The sequence below is a fragment of the Ichthyophthirius multifiliis genome (genome assembly GCF_000220395.1).
Source record: "Ichthyophthirius multifiliis unplaced genomic scaffold scaff_1120509250133, whole genome shotgun sequence".
Taxonomy (NCBI): domain Eukaryota; phylum Ciliophora; class Oligohymenophorea; order Hymenostomatida; genus Ichthyophthirius; species Ichthyophthirius multifiliis.
Genome location: NW_004087057.1, coordinates 27,937 through 44,251, shown reverse-complemented (window position 1 = coordinate 44,251; position 16,315 = coordinate 27,937). Strand labels below are relative to the sequence as shown.

At 17.8% G+C, this 16,315-nt stretch overlaps 4 protein-coding genes across 4 annotated transcripts, besides 20 other annotated features; 1 reads left to right on the top strand and 3 right to left on the bottom strand. All coding sequences in view use genetic code 6, as the record gives it.

The window, feature by feature from the left end:
* Nucleotides 1-260: 260 nt before the first annotated feature.
* Nucleotides 261-530: a microsatellite.
* A 198-nt stretch (nucleotides 531-728) lies between these two features.
* Nucleotides 729-795: a microsatellite.
* A 149-nt stretch (nucleotides 796-944) lies between these two features.
* Nucleotides 945-3,031, bottom strand: IMG5_049990 (hypothetical protein; the record flags this gene model as incomplete). Its single annotated transcript, XM_004037477.1, has 4 exons — nucleotides 945-1,231; nucleotides 1,815-1,853; nucleotides 1,970-2,542; nucleotides 3,001-3,031. The coding sequence occupies 4 exons, from the start codon at nucleotides 3,029-3,031 to the stop codon at nucleotides 945-947; spliced, it is 930 nt and encodes a 309-aa protein (XP_004037525.1).
* Nucleotides 1,877-1,952: a microsatellite.
* Nucleotides 3,032-3,587: 556 nt separating the features above from the next.
* Nucleotides 3,588-3,632: a microsatellite.
* A 150-nt stretch (nucleotides 3,633-3,782) lies between these two features.
* On the top strand, nucleotides 3,783-6,716 carry IMG5_049980 (serine threonine kinase cdc2, putative; the record flags this gene model as incomplete). Its single annotated transcript, XM_004037476.1, has 5 exons — nucleotides 3,783-4,283; nucleotides 4,460-5,288; nucleotides 5,364-5,570; nucleotides 5,626-5,809; nucleotides 6,029-6,716. 5 exons carry the CDS (start codon nucleotides 3,783-3,785, stop codon nucleotides 6,714-6,716), a joined length of 2,409 nt encoding a protein of 802 aa, XP_004037524.1.
* Nucleotides 4,314-4,352: a microsatellite.
* Nucleotides 5,848-5,942: a microsatellite.
* Nucleotides 5,852-5,934: a microsatellite.
* Nucleotides 5,903-6,011: a microsatellite.
* A 42-nt stretch (nucleotides 6,717-6,758) lies between the features above and the next one.
* Nucleotides 6,759-6,847: a microsatellite.
* Nucleotides 6,770-6,847: a microsatellite.
* A 188-nt stretch (nucleotides 6,848-7,035) lies between these two features.
* Nucleotides 7,036-7,066: a microsatellite.
* Nucleotides 7,040-7,084: a microsatellite.
* Nucleotides 7,085-7,452: 368 nt separating this feature from the next.
* IMG5_049970 (hypothetical protein) lies at nucleotides 7,453-12,528 on the bottom strand (the record flags this gene model as incomplete). The annotated part of the gene is made up of 9 exons (XM_004037475.1): nucleotides 7,453-8,555; nucleotides 8,597-8,836; nucleotides 9,005-9,805; nucleotides 9,941-10,702; nucleotides 10,824-11,363; nucleotides 11,515-11,662; nucleotides 11,763-12,046; nucleotides 12,099-12,367; nucleotides 12,491-12,528. The coding sequence occupies 9 exons, from the start codon at nucleotides 12,526-12,528 to the stop codon at nucleotides 7,453-7,455; spliced, it is 4,185 nt and encodes a 1,394-aa protein (XP_004037523.1).
* Nucleotides 8,648-8,672: a microsatellite.
* Nucleotides 11,669-11,733: a microsatellite.
* Nucleotides 11,670-11,755: a microsatellite.
* Nucleotides 11,670-11,761: a microsatellite.
* Nucleotides 11,672-11,737: a microsatellite.
* A 693-nt stretch (nucleotides 12,529-13,221) lies between the features above and the next one.
* Nucleotides 13,222-13,247: a microsatellite.
* A 728-nt stretch (nucleotides 13,248-13,975) lies between these two features.
* IMG5_049960 (hypothetical protein) lies at nucleotides 13,976-15,307 on the bottom strand. The gene has a single exon (XM_004037474.1). It carries the CDS (start codon nucleotides 14,439-14,441, stop codon nucleotides 13,977-13,979), a length of 465 nt encoding a protein of 154 aa, XP_004037522.1. The 5' UTR covers nucleotides 14,442-15,307; the 3' UTR covers nucleotide 13,976.
* A 206-nt stretch (nucleotides 15,308-15,513) lies between these two features.
* Nucleotides 15,514-15,560: a microsatellite.
* A 159-nt stretch (nucleotides 15,561-15,719) lies between these two features.
* Nucleotides 15,720-15,768: a microsatellite.
* Between the last annotated feature and the right edge of the window lie 547 nt (nucleotides 15,769-16,315).

Sequence of the window (16,315 nt, the reverse complement as noted above, 5' to 3'; positions counted from 1 at the left end):
TATCCTATTCCTGTATAATTTGATCATAATTAATAAAAATTAGGTAGATATGTTGTTTTGCCTTCTCATTTACATCCTTAAATGCATGGCGTACATCCTCCTCCTCATTTTATGAAATTTAATAATGAAAACTTTTGTACTCCTTAGAAATATTAAGGTCGTAGTAAAAACTAAGAAAAATATAAAGAAAAAATGATATTGAAAAATACTAAAGAAAATACCTATAATGATGTTGGATATTAATTTGATAAATAATAAATTAATGAAAACAAATTATTTAATAATAATGAAAATAAATTATTTAATAATAACGAAATCAAATTATTTAATAATAATGATAATAAGTTATTTAATAATAATGAAAATAATTTATTTCATAATAAAGAAAATAAATTATTTAATAATAATGATAATAAATTATTTATTAATAATGATAATAAATTATTTATTAATAATGATAATAAATTATTTAATAATAATGATAAAAAATTATTTAATAATAATGATAATAAACTTTTTTATAATAATGAAAACAAAGTAATTAATGAACAACATTTCATTACACCAAACAAATAAAGCCCTTTAAGTGATTTGATTAATTAAGAATAAGTAATCAATTCAGTAGATAAGTATTTTGACATTTTACAATGCTGTTCAGGCAACTTAAATTATTTAAATTCTAAAAAAAAAATAATTTCAATCAATAATAATAATATATTAAATTCTAATTTTAAGAATCTTAATAATAATGACTTTTAAGATCATAATATTATATGAACTTTAACGATAATAATAATAAAAAGTCAATTATATTAAATTTTATTTTAAGTTAATAAACTAACAAATTATAAAATAATAATAATTACAATATTTAATAAATTTTTATTTATAAAAAAAAAATTAAAAATAATATATATAGAACTTTACATATATTTATATTTGTTTCAAATTTCTTATCCATTTTTTTCAATTCCTTTTTCGAATTCAACTTCTATTTCTTTGCTTTCCTCGTTTCTAAAAATTGTCATTTTACCTTTTCCGTGCATTTGATCATCTATAAATTCTCCAACCCAGTTTTTTACACTTTTAGGCCAAAACAATTAACCTTTTCCTTATTTTTTATCTTATTTAAATTCGCCTATGTATTTAAATCCATCTTTGTAGTATTATAATCCATTAGTTTTTTATCCATCTTAGAAGTTCGCCTTCATAATAAATAGGGCTATTTTAACTATTATTAATAGTAGTGTACATTAAAGCTCCTTTACCTTCAATTGAAAAATCTTCATTTAATTATCCTTCATATATAAATTGCCCTTTCAAACATTTTCCGCCACTTTTAAGTTTATCTTTTTCCCATTCTCCAAAAATATGATTCCCCTTTCCATCGAAAAAAACTCCATAACCATGTTTGAGTCCTTAAGAGAAGTTTCCTGAATAAGAAGTTTGATTTAAATAAGTTATTTTTCCATTCCCTTCTGGAACTTATCCTTTAAGCATTCCTTCATATTTTTAGGAATTCTCAACTTATATTTATGTGGAATATTGTTTTTCGTTTTTAAAAAGCTTTTAATATTCGGGTTCTTCAAAAATTGATTTTAACAATAATCTTTTTTCTTCTTTTATGGAAAGCATATGTGTTAATAATTAAATGAATTATTCAGAATATATTTTTTTATTTTATTTCTTAAAATCATCAAGCTTTTTAATTAATAGGTCTTCCCTTATCATTTTATCTTCTTGAACATATAAATCTTATAAATCATTAAAAGTGGCCATTTACAAAGCAACCATTCCAATAATAAAAATATTACTTATAGTTGCCATATGTGCATTTCTTTCACTAATTTTGACTTTTTTTATATAAAAACATTCAATATATATATATATATATATAAATATATAAATATATATATATATATATATATATATATATATATATATATATATATTAGTGAAAAATATTTACCTGTAAAAAAACTATCCGTAGGACAATAAAACTTTTTATCCCATTTTGTACCTTTAAAACTTAGACCACAATTAGAAATATAATATTTTGCTTTTGTAGGAGTATTTTCTGGAGGAACAAAAATATTTACAGGGCTTAAATCTAAATATTCTGAAGTTTAAGATACTTTCATTGATTCACACATTATATATATGTACTCTAAAATTTCTTATTCAGAGAAACTTTAATTGTCTTTTTTGTGTTTTGATATTATGTTTTCTAAAGTAGGTCCTATTATTCCATCTACTTAATATAATATTATTAAATCTGAAGTCGATTTGTTCTATTTCTTTGTTGTATAACCTATTATTCGAATCCAGTTTGATATATAATTGTCGAAATTTGATTATTTTAATTGATATAGTTTCATCTTTAATATTTCTTCGTTTAATGCTGGAAATATCTACATTATTACCTTCTTTTCATTAAATTTATCTTACATCATGTGTATTACACTTGGTACTTCATACATGAAATCTCTTCCTTTTCCTAATACTCCAACGTGTTTGTATCTTCTGGATATTATTTCATGATCTACATAAAATATTTAATAATCTAATTATTAGTCCATTTGTAATATAATCTTTTTAGATTTATTTTTTTAGTAATTTAAGTTTTATTATATTTTGACAATTTGAAATTGAAATTATTTTGGTTTTTATTTTTTAATTTATATAAATATTTCTTTATAATTTATGAAAATAAGTTTCTTTTTTTATTGTTATACTTTTATTTTTTTATAAACATTATGTTTATATTGTTATTTTAGTTTTTAATATTCAGTAATTTATATTATAGGTATCTTTGAAATATTTGCAATACCTAAATTAAAAATAAATTTTATATATAATATTAACTTTTCATTTGTAATAAATGAGTATAGAAGATTAAAAAAGACTGCAAAAACTAATATTATGACACTTTGAACAATTCATTTGATATATAATTTTATTTTTAATAAAATATCAGTGTTGCTAATATTTTTAAATTACCTATAAGTAATTGTGTTTTTTATTATTGCATTTTTTAATAAAAATATCATTTTTTTCTTATATAAAAAATAATAATGGATATTTTCTTTAATTTAATTAATTAAATTTTTTTAATAAGTAATATAATTATTTGTAAAGATTTATTTTTTTAATTGTTAAAATAATAATATTTACAAATAAAATTCTATGAAATCAATATAAAAATAAATAATAAATAAGTACTTATATAATTGCAAAAATAAAAGAAATAATAAAATTAATATAAATTGAGAAATAAAAATAATTTTTTAATATTTACAAAAAATTAGAAATAATAAAAAACATTATTATTTTCAAATTTAAATATTTTAAATAATATTATTTTTAAAATTTAACTAAAAGTAAAATATAAGTATAAAAGTAATCATTTTATAAAAATAAAATATTTTTGATTTAAAAAAGTCAAATAATATGCTATATACATAAATATTTAAGTATTCTGAATGTTTTTATAAAATATTGAAATGATATTAATTTAATATTAAATTTTAATTATATTTTTTATTATAATTTAATATATCAAATAGATTATTTTAAATAATATTATTTATATATATATATATATATATATATATATATATATATATATATATTTTATAAAGAAAATAAAAACATTATAATCTGAAATTTTTGAATTAAATAAAATATAGTATTTGCAAAAAATTTAAATTATCAATTTTTTTTTTTAATTAAGATTTTTTAAATTATTCCGATTATAAACCAATAAAAAAAAAATTAATAATATGAAAAACGATTAAAAAAAGAAAGGAAGTTAAAAATAAAATAAATAATAACAAAGTGTTTCTCCTATAAAACAAGAAAGATATTGTCTATAAGATTAAGAAAATAAACTTAATTTATGTAATTATACCTCAAATTAACTAATAAATTAAAAACAATATAAAAGATATGATAATCTATTAAAAGTATAGAACAATGGAAAGCTATCTGACAAGTTTAATAATAATTAATAAACTCAAGAAACTCAATATAATTTTATTAATCTTCCTTATGAACTACATTTCATAATACTTTCTTTTCTTAAAGCTTCTGATATATATCTAAACGTTATTAGAGTAAACAAATATTTCAATCAGTTTTCTACAGACACTAAGCTATGGAAATATTTAGGAAAGTTTTAAGCATTTAGTGTTAACGAAAAATATTAAAAATAATAAGTTGTTGTAGAAAGAAGGTCTAAAGGAAAACTTTTTAAAGGTTTTTCACGTATAGATGGATAATAAGTAAAATTAATAAAACTTATTACATAGAATTAAAAATAATAAATTTTTATAAAAACAATTTAAATTTTTTTTTTTTTTCTTTTTTTTTTTATAAAAAAAAAAAAAACATTAACAATTTAAACATAATAATTTTATTATTTTACTTTTTATTATAATACCTTTATATTTTTTTTTAGGTTATGATAAGAAAAATAAATGTACTTGTAAGTAATGCTGGATAAGATGATGGAATTCCTACAAGTATTTTAAGAGAATTAAGTTATTTATAAAACTTAGATCATCCCAATATAAATTAGTATTTTATTTTTTTTAAAAATAAAAATTATTTAAAAAAAAAAAGAATAGTATGTGCAGAAGTACAAAATGAATTTGTCTAAATAGTAAATGAATAACAAAAATATAATTTAAAAGGATATTTAAAAAACTGTGCTAAGCTATCAGAACCTTAAAAAGTTGAATCAAATAAAGAGATTAATAATTAATTATCATACAATATTCCATTAAAAGTATTAAAAAGTTTATCATATTAAATTCTTTAAGGATTAAACTACCTTCATCATAATGGAATAATTCATCGTAACTTAAAGGTTGATAACATACTACTTACAGAAGAAAGTTTAATAAAAATAGCAGATTTTGCCCTTTCAAAACATGTATAAATACCTCATATTCCCTACACACCTGAAGATCCAAAAGACAGAGAAAGATCAGGAAGGGAGGCTCGTAGATTATGGTATAGAGCTCCTGAATTATTATTAAGAAAAAGCTCATATTCTTAAGAAATTGATATTTGGGCTTTTGGATGCTTATTAGCAGAAATAGCCTTAAATGAACCTTTATTTTAAGGGGATTCTGAAATCGAATAACTTTTTAAAATTTTTAGATTTTTGGGTTCTCCAAATGAAAATATATTAAATTTAATGTGCGATAATAGCTTGGATTATAAAAAAGCTTTCCCTAAATGGGAAGAAATTGACATGAATGCAATTTTCGCTCCAACTAAAAGTGAGAAAATACTAAAGTTAGTTCGAAGTATGATCCCGAATAGAGAATTAGCTTTCAAAAAATTAAAAAGCTTAGGAAATATACTAGGTATTTAAGGAATAGATTTATTATCTTAATTACTTAAACTTAATCCTTATGAAAGAATTTCAGCTGAAAGTGCATTAAATCATCCTTTTTTTGATGATATTAAATTACCTACTATTAATTCTTTAAATAAATTGTCTAAGTATTATATATCTTCTATTTATAAAAATTATAAGGATAAAATATTTAAATGCTCTAGTAATTAAGCTATTAAATGTTATTCAGTTGAAAATATTCCTGTTTGTTTCTTAAGTTAAATGTATAATAATTTAAAAAAATGCGGAAGAAAAATTAAAAGTTGATTTTAATTATATGCAAAAATAAAGTTTCATTAATGAAAATATGAGGCTTATTTTGGTTGATTGGCTTATAGATGTGAGTGTACACTTTGAAGTTTAGGATGAAACTCTTCATTATTGTATATCATTTATTGATAGGTAATTTAAAGTTTTTTTTAAAAATAATAATAAAAAAAATAAATATATATATGTATATATATATATATATATATATATATATATATATATATTTATAAAAATATTTATATATTTATATAAATATAAAAATATACATATTTTTTTAATAAAAATAAAAATAAAAATATTTTTATAAATATTAAAATTTATAAATTTATTTATATGTTCTTAATTTTTTAGAGTTTTATCCTCAATGAATGTTTAAAAATAAAAACTTTAATTAGTTGGAGTCTGTTGTATGAAAATAGCTGAGTATATATATAATTATTTTTTACATATATTTTTTATAATATTAATATTTTTTAGTGTTTTTAATGAAAGATCTAAAGAATATTATAAATAAGAAAACGCTTTAGAATATGCTTATATTACTGCTGATGAATACAATCCATATTAATTAATAGAAATGGAAAAAGAAATATTAAAAATATTAAACTTTTAGTTAAATTCTGGTACTGTCGCTCATTTTATGAAAGTTATATATACCCTTCTTAATGTTCCACATAAAGTTTTTATTTTGGGAATGTTTATTGCTGATTTAATTCTTTTGAATTATTCTTGTTTAAAATATAAATAAAGTCTTTTAGCTAGTTCTTGTTTGTTTATAGCTTTTATGAAGTACAAAAATGAAATTTAATTTTAAATTAAAAGAATTGATTTTTTAAATAATTATAGTGTAGATGAATTTTAATAATGTGTTATTTTTATTAAAAATTTTTGGAAATATTTCAAAAGTGATACAGATACTATTAGTTATGAGTCTGTTTTTAGTAAATATTAAATTGTTTATAAATTAGATGCCAAAAATATGCATATACCTGATATCACTAATTAAGATTTTAAAAATTGGATTTATTATACTAATTGAATAATTATTTTTTTAATTTTTAATTGATAAATAAATGAATATATTTATATATATTTTATATTAATTATCTTCTTAATTTTATTTATTTTATCGTTATTATTTTTAATTTGTATTTTTTTTATATATTATTTAATAATTTATATTAATTGTTTATGTTTATATATATATATATATTTTTTAAGATTTTCGATAATTATTAATAAATTATAATAAAAATAAATAAAAATCTATAAAAAAAATATTTAAGATATATATAATTAAAAAATTTTATTTAATTTTAGTGTTGCAAATATTTTTACGCCATCTCTATCTATCATTCAATATTTTTATTTTTAAATATTTTTGTTTTTTAATTTAAAATCATTTTTTATTTAAATCTTTTATACAATCATTTTAATTTAAAATTTATAGATTCTAGTTTAATTACTAATTACATTTTTAATTAAAGTTGTTTTATTTCATATCCTCATTAATCTAAAATTCAATAAAATTATAAGATAAAACATTCATAAGTATAGCGCTTGCTTAATTTGGTACAAGTCCAACTTAGTCAATTTATTTATGATCTTTTGTTTTTTTCTTGTCAAGTTGTTTCATTTTTACTAAACGAATACATCGCTTTAACTTTCTTTATAATAAAAGAATTACTGCAATATCTCCAGACCTTAGATAAGATTTTTCCGCTCTAAAATTAGTTTTTTAGTCTAATTCATAATAAAATTAATTTAAATCTTTTTCAGTTTCCTAAGGAACTCCTTCTCCACTTTTTTTATTTAAAAAAAAAATTATATTAAATATATTTTTACATCATAACTCCATGTTTTAAAAGTAAAGATATTTATGTAAATCTAATTACTACATCATGGAAACGAATTCCAAAGATTTTCGTTCCGTCTTCATTTATTTGAGCATATATAGGTATATCCAAAAATTTGAGAAAACTTTTTTTATTTTCTATTTTTACTAATTCATCTTTTCTAACTCCATATATTAATGCAATTTTAGATGTAAATTGCCAAAAATCAACAAAATTTATAAATCCATATCCTTTTCTATCATATTTACGCCATAAGTTTTTAATCTTTAATAATTAGAAAGTACTATTTGCTTTATCTTGAGTCATCATACTATCTAATATAATGGCTATAAATAAGTTTAATACTATTAAACTTGTAAAAAAATGGAAACTAAAAATATATAAATATCCCCACTTTGTACCACATTCATTTAAGCCTTATTTTAATATTATTAAGTTTATGTTTGTTAATAAAAAAATATATTTACCATATTTAATATATTCATTATAATCTTTAATCTTAAAACACACAAAATTAGGTTATTATTATCTTATAATATCTGCAGCTATTTAAAACCATTATTCTCCAGAAGCTACCCTCATTAAAGTAAAGAAAGAAGAACTGAAATTTTTAAAATGTAAATCATAACCATTTACATATTATTAAGGTTTTAAATAAGCAAATGTATATAATCCAATAACCGCATAAATATAAATTATAATTATTAGCAAACATAAAACTGATGTAACATGAGGAACAATTTAAAATAATAAATTAAAAATATCTTCTAATAGTTTAAAAGTTTTAACAACTCTAAAAAATCTGAATATTTTAAACATTTAAAAAATATTTTTTAATGTCTACAAATTAACAATATCATTATCGTCTATTTTGTTTATTAAAACAACTTATATTATATTAGTGATTAACAAAAATATATCAAATATATTCATTTTGTTAATAAAAACCTGTTTTTATTAAACAAAAAATTTAATAGATACTTCTAAAGCCAATATAAACAGTAGTATATAGTTTATAATATCTAAAAAAAATATATAAATAAATAAAAAATAGTTTTTAAACCTTATATAAGTTAATAAATCTCAGATTATCCTTGATATTCAATACTAAATTATATAATAGATAATATAATAGATAAATTTATTAAAAATTTGTATCTTTTATTTTTTATATATTCATATAATATGAATCTTAATCTATCTTCTTTTTTTGGAGGAATGGCCTTTTTAAAAATTAAAACTAAGGAAATAATAAACAATTATATATAATACTTTTTTTAAAGGGCATTCAGAATATATAGATCTTTTAATTTATAGCCATAAACTTTATTAACTAGTCATTTATTTTGGTAAATCAGCTGAATTAGTTTTATATTTTTAATCTTTGAATACAATAATTTTTTATTAACTTACTATTTTATAAAATAAAAAATATTTTTTTTTTTAAATAAAATATTTATAATTAATATACAATATTTGTTATTTATGTTGCTAAATTTATCAATTAATGCGCCTACGAAAGTATTAATTACCAATATATTAATTATAAAAAAGAAAATTATGAAAAAATAAGACCAGTATTTATTATAAAGTCTAACAGGTCCATAATTTAACTCATAGGCATCTTAAGCTTAAAATATAAATTCACTCCATCCTTCACTAGTTGCAATTAGATACAAATTAAAAAGGCTAATTAATGTATTATCCCAATTAAAATCTTAATTTAGCCAATCACCTCCTAAATCCATACAAGAATGAATATCTGTTCCTTCAGAAAGAGTACAATATTTCATTTTCCCTTTAAGAATTTTTAAAGGATAAACAACAAGTATTAACATAAAACAAAAAGCAAAAATAACAAGTTTAATAAGCAAAGAAACAGATTTAAATAATGAAATTATAAGTATTTTCATGCTTTAGAAGTATTTGATTAATTTAAAAATTCTTAAGGGTCTAAACAGTTTAAGAATCATAGTTTACTAAGAAAAAATAAAATTTAAAACATTAACTATAAAGAGTCCAAACTCAAATTTATTTTCTTAATTTTTAAAATATTGATATCCTTAAGCAGACATTTTAATTAATATTTCGAATAAATATAAAAATGTAATTAAATAGTCTAAATATTTTAACATTTAGGAAAATTCTGAATGAGGATTCATTAACGGTGAATTAAAAGGCATTAATATACAATTTATTAAACATACCATTATCATAAAATTTTAAAATTTATAATTTTTATCTATTTTTTAAGATATTTATTTTGATTTTTCTAATAATCATAAAATTTTTGATTTTTTAATTTTATTAATGTTTTCTTTATTTTTATTTTTATTTTATTCATCATTAATCTCTTTAGGTTAAATGTTTTATTCATTCTAAATTATATTATTTAAATAATTTGGACTTTCATAATTTAAATAAACTTATTCATTATTCAATTTATGTGCTTATATTTCTTTAGTTTACTATTATAATTTTTATTAATTGTTTATTTATAGATATTAGAATGTATTATCTTAACTATTTTATCGATAATTAATTTAATTTTTTTCTTTAACAATTATTTACCTGTTAGATAAACTCGAATTTTGAGGGAATTTTTAATTACTAATATCATAATTATGTTCTTTTTATGGACTAATTTAAATATTGCTATATTGCAAGCTTGCTAATTTTAAATTTGTATTAATTTGTTTTTATTATTCATCATATCTTTTTGTATTTGATTGTTTTTCTGAAACTACATCTATACCTTGTATTTATAATAATGCTTAAGATATAATCTAGTTTATCTATTTAGATTATTCTTTCTACTATTTAATAAAATATAAATATTTATTTATAAAAATTGCTATTAGTAATTTCATTAATAATAATTCTCCAGTACTAACTATAAATATCCAAAAGAAACACGACATTTCACTATAAGTTCTCATAAAATTATACATTGCCATATGCCATTCTTCATTTAAAAGCATTAATAAAACAGCTTGAAAGGCATTTTCAATATTATCAAAATTTACTCGAGGAGAATAACCATTTATTTAATCTTTAATATAAGAATTTAATTAATACTTGGCTTTGCTTTGAAATATTTAATATCCTAATAAACCTAAAATTAATGCATATATTATTATCAAGGTAAGTAATTAGAAAATTTCTTTGGCTGAGTAAACAAAATATTAAATCATTTAATGAATTGGCTTAAGTATATTATTTGTTTTAATAACCTTAAAAATATATTATGTTAAAAAAATTATTTTGGAAAAAATTAACCTGGAAAATACGAAATATTTAAATTCCTTTTATAATACTTATATACATTGGTTTGTCTTAAAATAAACTTAAACGAGTTAATAAAACTAAAAATAATATTATTAAATCTATAATATTCAATGCACTTTTAAAGTAAATTTTATTAAGAATTAAAACCTTTATATTTATAAATTCTAATTATTATATTTTTTTATACCTTTATTATAATATCAAAGCATTACATATAATCAATAATCTAGTCAATTTAGATGAAATATCTATTTGATTTTTAGATATAAGTTCTCTATCAATTAATAACATAATTATTTAGACAAAAATATATAAATTTTAAAATGTTTTGTAATAATTAGAATATATCATTTTCTTAAAAATATTCATGTTTGTATACGAATGATAATCCATTTTTATATTAAATATTATTCTTTTTAACGCAGATTTAACTTTTTATAAACTCTTTTATTTGTTCGAAGAATTTTCAATATATTTCATTTTTTAAAATGCACTTACTTAAAATTATATTTATTATTTAATAAATTATTCTTCTTAAGATTCTTCGTATATTTAAGATTCAATTTACATACTACTAACTACTTTGTTTTTTAATTAATCTAAAGTAACCTTATTATTTTATTCTGATACTTATTTGTCCTCTAAAATTATTTATATAAAAAAGATAATTAGTAATTTAATAAAAAAAAATACTATATTCTTTTAAATCTTTAACTTATGTTTATTCTTCGTAGCTTTAATAAAGAATTGCTAATATCATATTTGCTAATGTATAGGCACATATTATCATTACAGATACGACATAAAATCCAACAATCACAGTTTCTGTATGTCTCCAATGCTAAAAATATATATATATATATATATATATATTTATATATTATATATATTTATATATTTATTTATTTATATTTTAAACAAATTTATATATTTAATTTTACTAAAAAAGTAATCGAACTCCATCCTGTTGTTCTTGTTAAATGAAATATTGTTAAAAACGAATAGCCTATGTTATCGAATTTTGTGAAACTAAAATTCATGTTTACAATGTCTGTTTCTTTTTCGTCAAAAGTAACGTCAAATTCTTTTGGAGATCGACAATATGAACTAGTTATAAAAAATATATATTAAATAGTTAGATTTAATTATTATATGTTTTAATACTTTTCAGGGCATGACCATTTTCCACACAGGAAAGGTATGTTATTAAAGATTTCCCATTTATCTAATTTATAAATATTATATATTTATTATTATTTAAATTTTATTTATATTACCATATTAATATTAAGGATAAGGTGTTATTCTGCATCTGTAATTCATATTATCTTTAAATAGTTATAAACCAAGAATACTGTAAAACATCATTACTACTAAAAGTCTTATAAAACTATATTTTAGTTTAATTAAAGCTCTTATAAAGCGATTCAGTAAAATTTATAGAAATTTAATATGTTGTGTAATTTTTATATGGCAAAAAGAAGCAAAAACTTTAATTGCAATTAAAAAATAAGGATCAGCATTATGATGAAATAAGAAAATCAAACTAAAAATTAAAGATTAAATTTAATAAAAATTTTATAAAATAAAATAATGTAAAGAATTATTAATAAACTTTTATTAAATAATCAAATTATTTTTCAATTATAAACATATATTATTTTTTTACTTTGATAATAAACCTATAAGAACTAAAGTATCGACCATATTTTTAAAAAAAGCATTATCGCCATTTATTAACCCTTTTTAAAACATTTATAAAATTAATTCTAAAAACAGGAAACTAGTACAACTAATACTAATTTTTCTTAATGTATTATTTAGTTCAATATCTTATTTATCGATATCATAATTGTATAAGCATAGAGATACATAATTTAATATACAAATCAAAACCATAAAAAAACTGAAAGTTCTTCATTTATATATAAAATATATTTTCTTTTTTTTTTAATTATTTATACCTTGAATCTAATATATAATGCAGTTTTATTTACAAATTTGCTATAGATTTTTATTTCTTCAGTAAAAAAAAAGAAATAAATATATAATAATATCGAATAAAATTATCATATTTTTTTTACCTAATTTATATCGCAATTATTTTACTGTTCATAATTCTTTTTATCATCCTCTTGTTTTTCCTAAACAAAATTAATTGAATTACTTAAATTATTTATGCATTTATTTATTATTTTATATATTTTTAATATACATTTAATGACGATTAGTAACTTTTTTTTTCTTTCTATATATATTTTTGTTTAATATTTTTATAAATTATAATTTTTAAATTTTATTAACTTTAAATTCGACTTCTAAATTTGGGTACTATACAGATTCGGAGGCGATAATTTTTTAAACTACTTATTTGCTATTTTTAATATTTTATCTAACATTTATCATTTATTATATCATTTATTATAATAAATAAAAATCTTGATTTGTTATTATAATTAATAATATTAATATGTTATTTGATTTTTTCTTATTTTTAAATAAAGTTGATTTATAATATTTTTTTTCATTTAAATCTTTTTAAATATTTATAAAGTAAAATAATTTAAGTTAGCGGAGAATTTTTATTTATATTTTATTTTTATTAAAAATAATAATTTTAAAAAAGAATTATTTTATAATTTTTTTTGGAAAAAAAAATAAACTTCATATTATCCTTATATTATAAATTGTATTTAATTTATTAAACCAATCAATAAATATAATTTTTTTATGAAAAAATTTATAAATTAATGTAAATTTATATTTCTTTTTACAAAAATAATATTATTTTTAGAAATATTATAAAAAATAAAACAAATTTTATTTATAAAATATATAAAAATCAAATGTTAAAAAATTGTTTAAGTTTCATATTTATTTATATAAAAATTTAATAAAATTTTTAAAAATACTAAAATAAATATTTTAAGTTCCGAAATACAACAACATAAAATATATATATATAAAGGCAATATATCAAAAAAAAATATTTAAAAAATTTAAAAAAATTTGTTATATAAAATTAAAAAATATATATATAAATTGATCAACATAAATATAAATGAACAATAATAAAAGTTCTTTATAATAAAACTCTTCCAATAATTTAAAATTTAAGAAAAGTGTAAAATTTGGTTTAGATAATTAAATTGAAATCAAAAGTGATTTCTAATAGACAAACGCAATAAGTGAATATGAAAAAACACAATAAATTCTTTAAACATAAAATTTTAATAAAATGAAAGAAATCTAGATGCAAGAAAAACATGACAGTATAATAAATTTTATAAAAAAGGAAGAGCCTCATAATTAATTAAATTCTTAATTATAGCGAAATTTGGAATAATTAAAAAAAGATAATAGATAAAATCAGAAAATAACAAAATATGCCGAGTTAATAGGCAAGAAACAAGTATATTAAAGAAGTAATGAAAATTAATAAGCAGAACAAGATATCGAGTTGGGAGAAAAAACTAAATTGGAAGAAACCTTTATTAATTTTCATGATTTATTAATATAAAATAGAAAACAAATGACATAAATAATAAGCGAAATGGAGAAAAACTTAAAGATAGACATAAAATAAAGAATCGGAATTTCAGGAGAGTAATCATTAGCATTAAAAGAAAAAAAGAAGAAAGCCTGGAGAGGATTTGTAAAATACGAAGATTTTTTAAAATGTTTAAAACGTTTTGGATTTTTCGAATTTTCAAATGAGGAGGCTTTATTAAAAATGATAATTAAATTAAAATGTTTTGAAAAAAAATAAAACTTAATTTTTGCTATTCGACTCATTGCAAATATGACAAGGTTTAAAAGCCAAATGTCACATTTAAGTAAGGAGTTTTTAAGAATAGATTATAAGGACGGAAGTAAAAGAATTAATGGAGTTAAAAAAAATAATGAAAGGTATATTTGTAATATTATTGGGTAAGCTTTTTAGGATTATGTATAGGTTTTGAAAAGAAGAGAAGAATAAAGACTATAAAGATTATTAGAAGAAACAATAAAATAAAATCAACCAAAAAGCGAATAGGAAAAAATCAAAGAAACGATGAATTTATCAGCAGATAATGTAATTCATATTTTAAGAGAAAAAATATCATAATGTTCTTAAAGTTTGAAAGATATTTTTAGAACATTGGATAAAAATGATAATGGATATATTTCAAAAACGGAATTTAAATTATCCTTTAAAAAAGCTAATATTACCTTAGAAGAAAAAATTTTAGATGATGCTTATGGAATTTTTGATTTAAATAATAATGATAAAGTATCTTTTAAAGAATTCTTAAATGTTATATTTGGATAGTAGGCAAAAAAATTTTCGGGTGATAGCTTTTAGGATTTAAATTAACCTAAAGAAATTATTGGGGAAATTAGAAAAGATCTAATTAGTAGATTTAATAATTCAAATGAATTTCTAGCAAGCTTGGAAGCTAGAAATTATAACAAAATAAGTGAAGATGAATTTATTAATTTTATAATGAAATATACTAATAAAGAGTTTTTATTTTTTTTAGTTTAAATAATTTTTATATTATTTTATTTTTTAGGTTTAGCAAAATTCAAATTAGAAATGTTTTTAATTATTTAGATTAATAAAAAAACAAATACTTAGATAAAAATTAATTTATGGAAATTTATGAACATTAAGTCTAAAAAGAAAAAATTAATCAAGATATATTAATTGAATTAAAGAAATAAGAAAAATAAAAGAAATAAAAAGAATAATAAGATTTTGAAAGTGAAGCAAAAAAGTTTTATGAATAAAATGTAGATAAAAACGTACTTACTAGAGTTGAATATTTGACAAAACTACATTATGAAGAAGATTACAAAGGATAAAATTAAGAAAATTATAAATAATAATTAATATGTATTATAATAAATAATAAATATATATATATATATATATATATATATATATATATATATATATATATAATTTATCTTTATATTCAAAATAATAATAGAAAAAATATCATAATAATCTATACAAGAAATAGAATTAGAAATAAATAATGTAGAAAAGAAAAAAAGAGCAAGAGACGCTAGAATCAGAAGTCAAATATTTATTAAAAGATAGACTGAATTATAAAATATATTAAAGGTTATCAGCTTTTATATAAACGAAAAGTTGAAAAAAAGTAGTAAATCTTTAAGAGATTTATTCAATATATTTAGTTAGAAATAATTTGGTTATTTAGATTTTGAAGAATTTTAAATTTTATTGAATTATATATTTACAGTTTAGGATGATTAAGAAAAAATTGATTAAGAAATTATTAAAGCTATATTTTTCCTGTTTACTAATTATTATACTAAAAAGCTGAGTTTTTGTATGTTCGAAAAGTTATTTTTATAAGGAATTTAAATAAATTCTTTAAGCTTAAAATTAAGATTTAAATTTGGAAATAGTAAAATAAAAATATTTTATTTTTTGTTTAATATAAATAGAAATCGATATGTTTAAGAAAAAGATTATTAAGGA